The sequence below is a fragment of the Saccopteryx bilineata genome, chromosome 2, assembly GCF_036850765.1.
Source record: "Saccopteryx bilineata isolate mSacBil1 chromosome 2, mSacBil1_pri_phased_curated, whole genome shotgun sequence".
Taxonomy (NCBI): Eukaryota; Metazoa; Chordata; class Mammalia; order Chiroptera; family Emballonuridae; genus Saccopteryx; species Saccopteryx bilineata.
In genome coordinates, this window is record NC_089491.1 from 107,279,746 (window position 1) to 107,293,602 (window position 13,857).

A 13,857-nucleotide genomic window follows, 5' to 3' on the forward strand; every position below is an offset into this window, starting at 1 on the left:
CTTAGGTGGTGACGACCCCTAGGTAGGACGACTCCACATCCCCCAGGAGGGCTTTCTCCTTTGAGATTGTGATTAGAGGCGGGGGTGCCCTCTCTAGATCCCTAAACTCCACAATGAGCTCTTTGGAGTCAAAGCCATCTTACCAAACCCCACTGAGCTGTCTTCTAAAAAATCTTACTAAATTAGGTCTCTTTGACCTCAAGCCAAAGAAACTCATTTTCCTTTGCAATACAGCCTGGCCTCAATATAGGCTTGACAATGACTCCCATTGGCCTAAAAATGGGACATTCAATTACAATATTCTGAGGACCTAAATAATGTTTGCCACTGGACTGGGAGAGCTTCAGAAATTCCTTACATGTAGGCTACCTTTTACCTTCGCTCCTGTCCTTAATTTCTGTGCTGCTTGTTCTATATGCAGGCTGTTTTTGGCCAGAGAAACCTCACCTAAAACCTTCACTCCTAATCTTTCCTTCTCTGTGGACTCCCAACTCTCCCCTTCCTGCAGGACCCCCGGGGGCACCCCTCTCTCGGGACCCCTCTCTTGTCCCTCTGCAAATCTCTTCCACTTGAGTCTCTTCCTTCCAGAAAGCCCCCTCCACTCTCTTCACTGAATCTTGTTTTCCATTCACCTGCAAATACCATTGTCTCTTTCTCCTCCCCTGATGGCCAAGGGCCCCTCCATTCTCCACTGTGTTCTTCTTCTTTGACATATTACCCCCTCCCCACCAGCTTCAGCTGTATCTTACCCATCCTCCCACCCCACCGGCTTTGGCTACAGCTATGCCTTTCTCCCCCTCGTCTTCTCCCTCTCTTTAGAGCTCCAAATCTTTTTGACTCCTCTGACCACGTGGTGCCACCATCAGCAATTTAATCTCCTCCCTCTCCTCCTGCAGATTCTGACCCTCCTTCTTTCCACCCAGCTGTTCACACTGTCCATCCGTCAGTTTTCTCTCTTCCTCCCCTCTGTGCTGACAACTCCCGGCCATCTAGAACAGCTTAAAAAATGCAGAGTTGTCTATTGAGCTATGTAAGTAATCTGTTTTGTCTCTTTGTTTGTCAGAAAATATCTGTACTATAATTTTAATTGAAATAAGTAAAGCATGCTCATTTAAATTCCTTAATTTAAAATTTGTATGTGAAGTCTTTGTTTAATGTATAACTGAGTTGTTTCTAAGGCCTTAAACCAATAATTACCCGCCTCTTAAATCAAGGCTTACTCATCCCTATGGACTCTCCCTGCAATACCCTCACCCTTCCTGTTCAAAAACCTTCAGGAGCTTATCGCCTTGTACAAGACTTACAACTAATCAATGAGGCAGTAGATCCCCTCTATCCAGTAGTCCCTAATCTCTACAAGTTACTGTCACACATTCCCTCAAATACCACTCACTTCACAGTCCCAGATTTCAAGAATGCCTTCTTTTCCATTCCTCTACACCCTGACTCTTACTTTCTGTTTGCATTCACCTGGACTGACCTGGACACTAAATCAGCCCAGCAATTTACATGGACTGTCTTACCCCAGGGGATCAAAAACAGCCCACACCTGTTTGAGCAGGCACTAGCTCAGGATTTAGCAGCAATGCAATCTCAAAACTAGTACTCTCTTACAATATGTAAATAACCTACTCCTCTGCAGCCCCTCCCTGCCTGCCTCAAGGAAACACACCACCACCCTTCTTAACTTCCTCACCAGGAAGGGATATCATGTCTTCTCTGCTAAGGCTCAACTTCATTCTCAGTCCGTAGTCTATCTGGGCATCACCTTAACCCCACCACCTGAGGTCTCACCCTAAATTGAACCTCAGACTCTCCATAATCTCCAACCACCTACCACCGCAAATCAAATCCTTTTATCCCTCAGTCTAATATGCTTCTTTAGACACTAGATTCCTAATTTTACTCTCTTAGTCAAGCCCCTCAGTCAGATCTTCTGAGCATGGCTTTTAAGGTCTATAATGGCCAAGGGAGTAACAAAAAATGCAAATAAGGCCCAAAAGAGGTCATGAAATACCAGCTTTTTGCATACGCTCTAAAGGCTCCAGCACCCTAAAGGGCTTCATAAGATTCCATCAGGACCCTGCTTCAAGAGTGGAAAAAAAGGTCATTGAACTGAAGCCTGCCATGCTTCCTGGCCCCACTGGTTGACATATCTGTGCTGTGAAAAAGTGACACGAGAAGGTAAGCTGCCCCCTTGCTCCATGGAAGGAGGGTTCAGTCTCTTCTAGCTCTGCTCCAGCTACCTGTGACCTGACCTTGCCCAGCATGCTGGGAATTGCCACTGAAGGCCCAAGGACATCATTCACGAGCCTAAGGTATTTCTTCCAAGTAGCAGATAAGCTGATCTCATTTCTTGGAAACACAAGGGCTATCTACTATGCCTTGCCTGAATATTTGAGTTTTTTTATCCCTCGAAGATCTCTACTATGGGTATTGACAGTCTGATTTTGTTACTTTATTTAATGTATAGTATCTCCTTTATTCCTGTTGTCTCAATGCCCCGTGCCTATTGTAGGCTGGGACCTGCTGCTAATTCCAGCTAGAAGCAGTGGTCACTAGGACTTAATCTTTAGCTGCAAAGTGTAGAAATGTAACCACCCTTCCCCTAAGTACTTTCAGGATTTACAGATTACTCAGCAAACTGTTCAAAGACTGTCCAAGAGGTGCTTCCAGCATTATATCACCCAAAGACTGACTTTCACATGGACAGGACCACACACCATGATCCTGACAACTCCCACTTCTGCTAAAGTAGAAAAATGGCATAACACCTATATGTGTCTCCCTACTAATTGGACAGAAACCTGTACCCTAATCTATCTCACCCCAAATATCAACCTAATCCCACCCCATGAGCCTCTTCCAGTTCTTAGTACACTACCCATCAATCTAAGGACCAAACGAGCTATACAAGTAATTTCTCTCCTTGTTGCTTTAAAAATTTTTATAAAATAGGTCTAGGGGCAGGGGGACTGGCCACTGCCCTGTCTTACTCTCTCTCCCTCTCTCTGAAGCCCAGAAAATTTGTAAAAAAAAAACCCCGAGTCATTGAGTCAGTGGTTTCACGCAAACTAGGTGTCTTCACTATTGCCTTTCATTGGTCCACTCACTCTCCTATTTATTTTTCTAACTTTTGGACCCTGCCTCTTATGTTTGTTCACTAGTTTCTTACAGAACTGCATGCTGACCTTCGCCAATCAGAAAATTGGAAAAATCTACCTAACCCTACACACCAACCCTGATACCTGCCCTCACGAAACAGAAAAATCTGGAACCCTATAAATACACCCCTACTCCGAACAATGTTCCTGCAGGCCCAAATGAGAGAAATCTCCAGAATTACCTACAATCAAATGCTTTTACAATCCCTACTCCAACTGCCCCAGGGAGGGGTTCACAAAGGAGGCCCCCTATAGGGATAACAGCAGGAAGTAGCTCCAGAAGATAGCCGGTCCAAGACAAACCTCCTTCCTGAACTCCATACCCTTTCCTTCCCCCCACCTCTTTTCCTTTTCTATCATACCACAGAGTTGAGAAATGATAGATATATGAATTTACCAGAACTTCCAACTCCCCTTCGCCTGACTGCCTGACCTCACCCTTACTTACTGGACAATTGCTCCTGAGGCAGAAGAGTTCCAGGAAGCTGGTCAACCACCTCAAGAAGGAGTGTTCCAGGAAGCCAAAACCGTAAAATCGTAAAAGGGAACATACCAGAACTTCTGACTCAGTATCTCCTCAGGCTCTCCCAAACCTTATAAATTTGCCTTTAGTCTGTACTGGTGCCATTCTCTCCAGAGAAGTGTCCAGCAGGGTTCCTTTCTTCCTTTCAATAAAGCCTGTTACTCTGGTCTTTTCGGACTCCCATGGATTCCAACAGTGGATAGATTGAAACCAAGCACTACTCAGAAAAGTACTTCTTATAGATATATGGAGAAATATAGTATAAATTACAAGTAAATAAATAAAATTTAAATAAATAAATAAATTTTTATGATTTTAGAGAGGAGAGAGAAAAAGAGAGAAAGAGAGAAGGGTGGGGAGAAGCAGGAAGCATCAACTCCCATATGTGCCTTGAACAGGCAAGCCCAGGGTTTAGAACCAGCAACCTCTGCGTTCCAAGTGGATGCTTACCCACTGTGCCACCACAGCTCTGGCATAAATAAAATTTTAAAACAGCTTAACTCAATTGATTAATTTCTGGATGTCTCCTAGTGTTCCTAAAGAAAATATTCCAAGTCCTGGAGCAAGTTTTATTACATTTTTCAAAATATAACACAACTGGATTAAAATAAAATAGAAAATGCAACTACTAGGAAAGTCATTTTTCACAATTTTGTATTCAAATATCGTTATGTAGCTATCTAAAAAAATCTAGCATAATATGGTTATCATGCAAACTTTTTCAAATTTGTGTTTATGAAGTAACAGAATCTACTACACACTATTAATAAAAAACATTTAACTCCATATAATATATGTAAGCCATCTAGATATGACGATATTCCCTCAACAAACATAAAGGTTGTGGAAATTATTATTTCTTTGTATATTTGTTTATACACTAATAAACATGCAAAATGTAGGACAATTCTTATTTAAAAAGAGTTACAGTGTGACTGCTATAAACACCACATTAAATGGCTAAGGAAGAATATTCTTTTTAAAGTACTGTACCATTAACTCATGCTGCCAGTTAAAGCCAGCTCCCTTGCACTTTATCTAATAAACTATGTAGTGTAATGTTTCTGAATCTGAGGTCTGCAGAGAGATTTTCAAATCTATGAGAATTTTTAAACTTTGTGTTGTCATTGTGACGATCATTTTAACAACGAATATGGCATATTCTGGACTATCTGAGCTCACATCCAATTACACTGTATTTCTGCATTTGTTTTCATAATCTTGTGGAATCTCTTATAAAGGCCAGATGATATTGTGGTGCATTATATAATGAAAGCGTTTATGAAAGGTCAAGGACTGCGCTGACAAGAGAAATGAGGCATCACAAGAAACTTGTTGCAGAACTTAGAGGGTCTAGGTCCACAGCACTCAGAACTGTTCAACATTTTTCAGGCCATTCAGTTCCAGCAAAACATCTCTCACTATATGAAATGAACAGTGTCTGTCCATTTGAGCTTGACTGGCTTTGTAGATTTGCTTTCACCCAATGCATAAATCAGATATGGCTTAGTATCCGTACTGGGCTTAATTAAGGCCTAGTTTCAAACGTACATTAAAATAAAAATAATTTAAGTCAATACAAAAACTATATAAGAATATTTTTCCATTATAAAATGTTTCTATATCTCACAATTTTGAAAGAAAAATGGTTTCTTTGAGATTTTTTCTTATAAGGTAAGACAAATGGTGAAGAAGCATGAGATGTTAACAGGAACCTTGCCGCATTTAGATAAATTCTGCACTGATTATTTAATCAAAGCTTTAATTAAACAAACACCTCCAGCATTTTTACAGACAGCACATAAAACACGACAACTCCTCTGGCTACATCCACCACATTTCCCAGCATTCGGCTATGTTCCCGTTAACCTTTATGGTTTTGTTGGTCAATACATCCTAAAAGTCAATCAATATATATGAAAGGCTCACAGAAAATTTGTTAAATACCCAGGAGGGGTACAAGGACGTCGTAAGATCATTGCAATAGTTTTGTATCTGTTCCAAGAGCAATAACACCACTCAACTAAAGAAGCCATACATCTTTTTAAAAATAAAATATTCATAAATATAATGCATACACTATTAACTAATACACAAAGTAAATATAGACAATCACATATGCCAAGATTCGATCATAAATATTCATAAATAGACCAAATTTCCCATAAAAACTATATATGATCAAGTTAATGTAATTTAGCTTTGTAATGGAAACAAAATTATCTTAAATCAAGTATAGCATGAGGAAATGAATAATCAATTTCCTCAAGTTTTCTAATCTTGACAATAATTCTATTAACTGTAACCTTCCATTGATTTATTCAAATTTATTTTACTTAACTATTTATGTAAGCATGAAACTGCCAAATGAATTAAAATAATGTTAACAGCATCACTTCCCATATCTATGTGCTTATTGATTTCAAATTCAAAGCAGTTGGTTGTATTATTGTTTTGGGTTGATGTAAAAATTATCTGTAGATATTTTCAATTTTGAATACATAGCTCTAAACATAAGGGGAAAAAGCTAGGAAATACTAAAATATTTTATTTAATTAATTTCTTCTATATTATATATTAAATTGGTCTAATATTTATTTTCCTTACACGGAATACACTCAGAAACTAACTTAAATTTTCTGAAGTCTAAAAGGTATTCAAAACAAGGTTCCAGTTACATCTTTTTTTAATTAAATCATTAGTTGGTATATACTCATCTTCCATTTCAAATTAAATACAAGTGTTTTGGCTAAAACCCATTATGCCCTTTTGTATCATACAAAATAGATCACAAAAATAGCAACATTGAGCCAAACCACTTAAAATCAACATATTTAGAGCCTTCCAATGTTAGTTAAAGCCCTAGGGCAGCAACTTCTGTAGATAATTTCCCACCTCAAATACTGGGGCTCATGCTTCCTGCTTTAAGTCATCCTACCGTAGGACATCTGCCTCCAAATTTCCTCCAGAGAAAGACTGGTAGAGATGAGTTAAGTGTCCTTTATTTGTTTATTTATTTACTTATTTATTTTTGAGTAAAGTGTACTTTTTATCACCAGTTCTAGTTAAAATAGGAAAGAATGTTTTCTCAGCTTTAGATACTTCAAACCACTCAGTTCATCAACATTTGTATTAAAACATCATCATTTTTCCTTAAGCTTTTCAGATGTTGGTAAAGCACTTTCTTCCGATGTGAAAAAGTTTCCCCTTCAGCTTGCTAACATGGTAACAACGAAATAGAAAAATAATTGGGCAAAAGATCTGAATGGGCCCTTGAGAAAAATACAACAAAAATTGGCCAAGAAGCACAAGAAAAGGAGCTCAATATCATATTCGAGAAAAGCAACTTAAAACCACAATGCAGTGCCACTGCACATTCATCAGAAAATCCAAAATTAAGACTGGGGATTCTCAATACTAAGTGTCGACAACTAGCACGCTCTTATACCAGAGGTGGGATAGGAATTGAAATTGGTACAACCACTCTGGAAAATGGTTTGACACTATTACTCAAACTGAACATGTATACATTCCATGAACCAGCCATCTCACTCCTAAGCACATTCTCAAAAGAAGTGCACGCATACCTTCGCAAAAGTCAGTGCACAAACATATGTACAGCAGCATTATGTGTAACAGCCCCGATCTAGTCATTACCAATCTAATGACCAAACTACAACCTCTTGCACTGAGATGAAAGAATCTCATAAACAAAAGGTGGAGTGGAAAAAACAACACCAAATGCAAAAGAGTACATCCTATTATTCAATTTATTCAAAGTTCAAAAGCAGGTAAACCTCATCATGAATGGTCTTTTGATGTCTGAATATTACGACTTGAGGGTGTGGAAAAAAGGAGTAAAGGGAGGCATAATAAGAGCTTCTAGGGGGCTGGGAATATTCTGTCCTTGGTTATATGACAGATCACATACATAACATGAAGTGTTATGTTTGTGAAAATCTAACAAGCTTTGTACTTATGATCTATGCACTCATCTGAATGCATATCACATTTCAATAAAAGTTTTTATTTAAAAAATTAGATATTAGGAAAGAACATATCTGAACCACTACAAGTTCAATCTGATACTAGCGCCCTTCACCTATTCAACAAGCATGAAAAGGATCATTTTCCTTATAGAAATAGTTTTTAGTGGCACTGACTATAACACAAATGAAGTTTTTATTGCTGATTTAGGAAGTTGAAGGAAAGAAAACTATTAATAGGCACAGTTTCATCCTTTCCTCTCACTAAGGCAACCACTGGCTAGACTGATTTTCTGCATTAACTGGTTTTTATGTTTTAGGTCTTTGCTTGAAAAAATACCAGTGATGTGCTAGGTAGACCAAGGAATATCGCATGACCTTACCCTGACAGGTTCCTGAGACACTGGGGTTCACACATCGAAGATAGCATCCCAAAGGGCAGAGGTGGGAAGGAGGGCTTCTCATGGGACATGACCCTAGATTTCAGTCATTTTTTCATCTTAATTATTCAACTTTTATAATTACAACCACTGTCATAATTATATTTCCAAAAATTACCTTCAGTAGAGATAATAGACACTTTCAGTTTTAATTAAATCAGGAAAATTTAGCCCACATTGGGTTTTATCACTTTTTCCCAATATACATATATTCATGAAAATCTCTCAAATGGCTTTTAGGTTTTATGCTTTTATTTTGTGGATAAATACAAAAAAATGTATAATTGTTTGAATATAAATAAAAGAAGAGGGTTTTTTTAAACTATATACAGAGAAAATATGAAATAAAATTAGAGATGGAGAAATAAACTCAGTGTAGCAATTTCTAAAAATGATAAACACTATATACAACATATACATATACACACAGACTCTCACACACATACCTTCTCTTTCACTGAGGTTTGACAAAACTACTCACGTCAAGAAAGGACACATATATGCCTCCGGGAACACAGATGACAGTTGTATATATGGGAAATTCAAGGAGGAAATATTAATCTTGAACTACCAAGCCAACTATAAATAAGCTTTACAGATATTATGAAGTTAGAATTTGCTTGGAAAGAAAATCAAGTCCTATTACTGATACCATTTAAAGATAAGAAGTTTCTGCAATGTGGGAGACTACAGTCACCTAGAAATTCCAAATGGTATTTCATTCATCCATTCCTTCATCATTCAACAAACAGTCACTATGTACCAAGCACTGTTCCTGTGAACAAAACAAAAATCCGTGCCTTGTGGAACTTAAAATTCTAGACGAGAAAACGACACTAAACTACTTCAAGCAGAGGGCAGGGAAGGACAAAGGCTCTCAGGTGGGAACGGAGAGTTGATTGCAGGAGGCGGGTAGCTGGGGTATGGAGTACAACGAACGCCATGGGGACAGGAAGGAGGTCACAGGAGCCAGATCACAACGAACATACGTTACAGAGCTGGATTTTGTTCTTTTATCTCAACTGCCCTAAGGATAATGCACAAATACATAGTGTGGCACCTCTCAGTCATCCTGTCTGGCTCACTCCAGCCTTATCTCTCCCTAAACCCTGGTAGGGAACGTTCTGCCAAAGCCACTGTGGGGGCACTCGGTTCTCTCTGCCCTCAGTATCGCTCTGCAAGTCCTGTTCCTTCCATAAGTAAGACCTCTCTCTCCCCATAATTTTTCCCTTCCCACTTTTGGTCAAGTATTGACTCTCCCAGAAAGCCTATTAACCCCTGGCTGAGCTGGGGGCTTTCCCATGGGTTTCCACAGAATATAACACTATCACCATCTTACTGTTTACTCTGTTTACATGTTATTTTAGTCTCTCTCTCTCTCTCTCTCTCTCTCTCTGTTATTCAGTTAGAGGCAGGGAGGCAGAGAGACATACTTTTGCCTGCACCCCAACCAGGATTCACCCAGCAAGCCCCCTACCAAAGCAATGCACTGACCATCCAAGGCCGCTGCTCCATTGCTTAGCAACTAAACTATTTTAGCGCCTCAGGCCATGGAGTCATCCTCAGCACCCAGGGCCAACTTTGCTTGAACCATTTGAGAATGGCTTTGGGAGAGTGAAAGAGAGAGAGAGAGAAAAGAGGGAGAGGTGGAGAAGCAGATAGTCACTTCTCCTGTGACTGGGAATCAAACCCGGGGCTTCCACATGTGGGGCTGATGCTCTACTGCTGAACCAACAGGCCAGGACCTATTTATTTTAGTCTCTTGCAAATAAGGAATGAGTCCATTTACCTGGTATTCCATGCTCTCAACAGTGTTTGGCATATAAAATAAATATTTGTTGGATGAATGATAGATCATACACCAGGCTCAAATCTCTCAATAACAACCTCAAAGGATTATTTAAATGATCAAATCAACATAAAATATGGCAATTTTGGAATAAGCTGTATTACTGAATAATTCTGTAAAATCTCCACTTCTTTCATGTCCTTGAAACAATGTAACCTAAAATTAGTTGCTTCACTAATTAAATAAGAAATGCTAACTAAAGTTTTACCTAGCCAGAAACTCCCAGTAGAAATGAGACCGGAGAGATTAAAACAAGTGGAGCACAAAGGCACTTCTTTTTGTTTGTTCGCAAAGGCATTACCCATTAAATCTTTCTTTGTCTTCTCTGCTTAATAAAATACAGGCCACAGGGAACCAGGAGCTGGAATGAAAGCGGAGCACAATGCCACCCTCTTTGCGAACAGTCTTTCCTTTACAACTTCTTGAGAGAAGAAATGCCTGGGGAATCAGAGGCCATCAGCAGGTGAGAGAAACAGACCTTTTAAGTACTTTGATGACAAGCCGAACTGAAACCAGTGAACCAGTGCAAACCTCAAGAGGGTCTAAGAGTCCACACTTAATATTATAAAATCAAGATGAATAAGTAAAGCAACTTCTAGGCCAAATGTGAATGTGTATTTATCATACTTCCTTATAGAATTGATTGAAAAGAAAACAGAAAATGAGACAAGTAAGAGGCATTATTTAGCTCTTCTGATTTTAGGTTTCTCCAAAGGTTTTTGTTTTTTTTTGACTCTGATATTTGGTTATGTATCAAATGTAATATGTTGATATAGATGATATTTTTAATACATAAATTAGCAGCCTAATCAGTATAGCAATTAAGATTTACCAGTATCTTAGGCCTAATGTTAATGAGTTTGTAACAATGTGGCTAAATAGAAACAAGTTTTTTGTTTGTTTTGTGTGTGTGACAGAGACAGAGAGAGGGACAGATAGGGATAGACAGACAGGAAGGGAGAGAGATAAGAAGCACTAATTCTTTGCGGCATCTTAGTTGTTCATTGATTGCTTTCTCATATGTGCCTTGATGGGGGGGGCAGCAGACGAAGTGACCCCTTGCTCAAGCCAGTGACCTTGGTTTCAAGCTAGTGAGCCTTGCTCAAACCCGATAAGCCCACGCTCAAGTCGATGACCTCGGGGTTTAAGAACCTGGGTCCTCTGGGTCCCAGTCTGACACTCTATCCACTGTGCCACCGCCTGGACAGGAGGAACAAGTTTTAATCAAAGAATAAACCTTGCCTTAAAGTTGAAAATGCAAACAAAAATACAACATGGAGTATATCAGGTTATTAAGAGATTTATGCTGTATTATTAAGGCACGGCCTCATTTGAATAACAAAGTCATTAGGTAACAGAGTGCCTATCCTCCTCAGCCCCAATATGAGCTCTGTCTCTGCATAATTTATTCAGAAAATATACTGTTCCCACAGACCAATATAAAGTACCCAATAGTTATTTTCAGAATAATTCAGATTTGTTCTGTCTTGTGCTGTCTCTTCTTATTAGATTGCAATTTCCCTAATGTGGGTCCTAGTAGTAGGCAGGGACCCAAATCTTATAAAATCCAGAGAGGAGAAGACTTTTTGTTTCCACTGCCTAGTACTTTAGGCATGTAACCTAAATCTGGCCAGTGAGATGTTCTTATTCTGTCAATCTAGAAGGAGATGGACTCAAGTCAGCAAGTCTAGTTACTAGACCTTTTGTGGATTCTCCTTAGCTCTCCATCGCTGCCCCGTCTCCCTTGGGCTGTGCCATTTTCCTGAGTCTGGGTCCTTAGTCTTCCCTTTTCATAAACACTGCTATGTGTAAACCAGCTGAAGCTGGGCTTATTACCCAGCCTGAGCCAAAGTGGCCTCCACTTTCTCTCATGACTGATTGCAACAACTCAGGGTTGGGAAGTTTATTGTTTTGTCTCAAATGCCTTTCTTGAATTCTCTCAGAAGGCTAAACAGAAACACTGTGGGTGCAAAAGGATATAATTTCAGCCAGTCAGGAAAAGTTGAACAAACTTTCTAACACTGAATGGAAACCCTAAATAAGTTTTTAGAAAAAGCAAAAAAAGAAAATGCAATTTGAAAATCCTCAATTTTAAAGCAAGTGCTCACAAACCCTAGTATGACAGACTCTGTTCAACCAGTAGTTCTCAACTAGAGGTGATTTTGTCACCCAGGGGACATTTAGCAATATTTGGAGTCATTTATGACCATCTCAGTGGGGTGCTGCTGGCATTTAATGAGTTGAAAACAGGGATACTACTAAACATCCTACAACATACATCAAGCATCTCACCACACTTACTTCTCTGGCTTGGCATGTTGATAAAGTCAAGGTCGAGACACTGGACTATTTATTATCTCCCTTTAAATCAGGTATAAATAAATGCCCCCAGAGCTAGAATAACTCTCCCACAGATCACAATACCCAAGTACTGTTATAATTGCTTTTGAAACTTCATTTCTATCCTAATGATCAAAGAAAATCTCAGACTTCATCTGCCCAATATCACAATTCACCTAAGAACTATCTAAGTGCAAAAGAAAAAGAAAAACTAAGAAAGAGTAAATAAGAGATAGGAATGAACACGGACAAAGAGCTGTACTGGGCCAGGGGGGCCTGAGGGAGGGACAGGACCCCAGGGTGAAAAAAGAGCTGTGTTCATGGCCATAAATGTGGGGAATAAAAATATGAGGGCTGCTGTGATCAGAATCCAAGGGGTCTTGTGCATCCCACGAGTCCACATTTTACTCTCTAAATGACAGTCATTTTTAAGGGAAAAAATTCTAAGTAAGGTAGAGAAATATGTGGTTTCTGCAGAAAAAAATCTCTGGTGTCAGTTTAGGTGATGATGTGACACGAGCAGACCTGGTAATGGGGAAGCTGGGAGACAGCTTCAGCAGTACAGAAGCTAAATTTAGAATGGCTGGAGAAAGGTGATGGCAATGGGGATGGACAACAGAGGCCAGAGAGGATCTGAAGATATTCGTAGAGATTTTCAGTACTTTAAGGTATAAATTTAAGGGATAGAAACATCTCAAATGAGTTAGCACACCTCCATTTCCAATGTGCATCAAAAGAAAAATTTGGTAATGTCAATGGATTAAGAGAATTAAAGGTTATATACAATGATAACATATGCTATTTTTTTAATATAATTTTTTTATTAAATTTAATGCAGTGACATTGATAAATCAGGGTACATATGTTGAGAGAAAACATCTCCAGATTATTTTGACATTTGATTATGCTATATACCCCTCACCCAAAGTCAAATTGTCTTCTGTCACCTTCTATCTGGTTTTCTTTGTGCCCCTCCCCTCCCCCACCCCCTCTCTCCTTCCTTGCCACCCCCACCCTCCCATCCCTGTTACCATCACATTCTTGGATAACATATGCTATTTAAATCATTTCTGTATGCCTTCCAAATAACATATAGAGGAAATTCATATTACCTGCTCCAGGACTTCTTTGTAGGTAATAGTTGCCTTAGTGTTTGTAACAGGACTGTCATAGATGATAGCGATCTTATCTCCCTTACCATTTTCAATATGACGATCAATGGCATTATAACAAATGTTAAGCATTCCTTCCACAAACCTGAAAAATAATTGGAAAGTAAAACTGAATGACTCTTTTCAGAACACATTGCTGCTTTCCCTGGCCAGGTACTCAATTGATTAGAGCATCGTCCCAACACATCAAGGTTACAGGATTGATCCTGGTTCAGGGCACATACAAGAGTCAACCAATGATTGCATAAATATAATGCTCATAAAAATTAAAGAATATTTCAAAATGAATATGAAGCAATGAAAAAAGAAGCATTTGATTTTTTTCTTTATTAAACAAGAACACCAGAAAAGCAAAAGACAAGTCAAAGAAAGTTGTTATATTA

At 39.0% G+C, this 13,857-nt stretch overlaps 1 protein-coding gene across 1 annotated transcript in view; it reads right to left on the minus strand.

Moving 5' to 3' along the window:
• Positions 1-13,857, minus strand: part of ACSS3 (acyl-CoA synthetase short chain family member 3) — a 171,914-nt gene that overhangs the window by 122,877 nt on the left and 35,180 nt on the right. Inside the window, exon 2 of the mRNA XM_066257582.1 lies at positions 13,415-13,559. Within this exon, the coding sequence (XP_066113679.1) occupies positions 13,415-13,559 (145 nt within the window). The remainder of the gene's footprint in view (positions 1-13,414; positions 13,560-13,857) is intronic.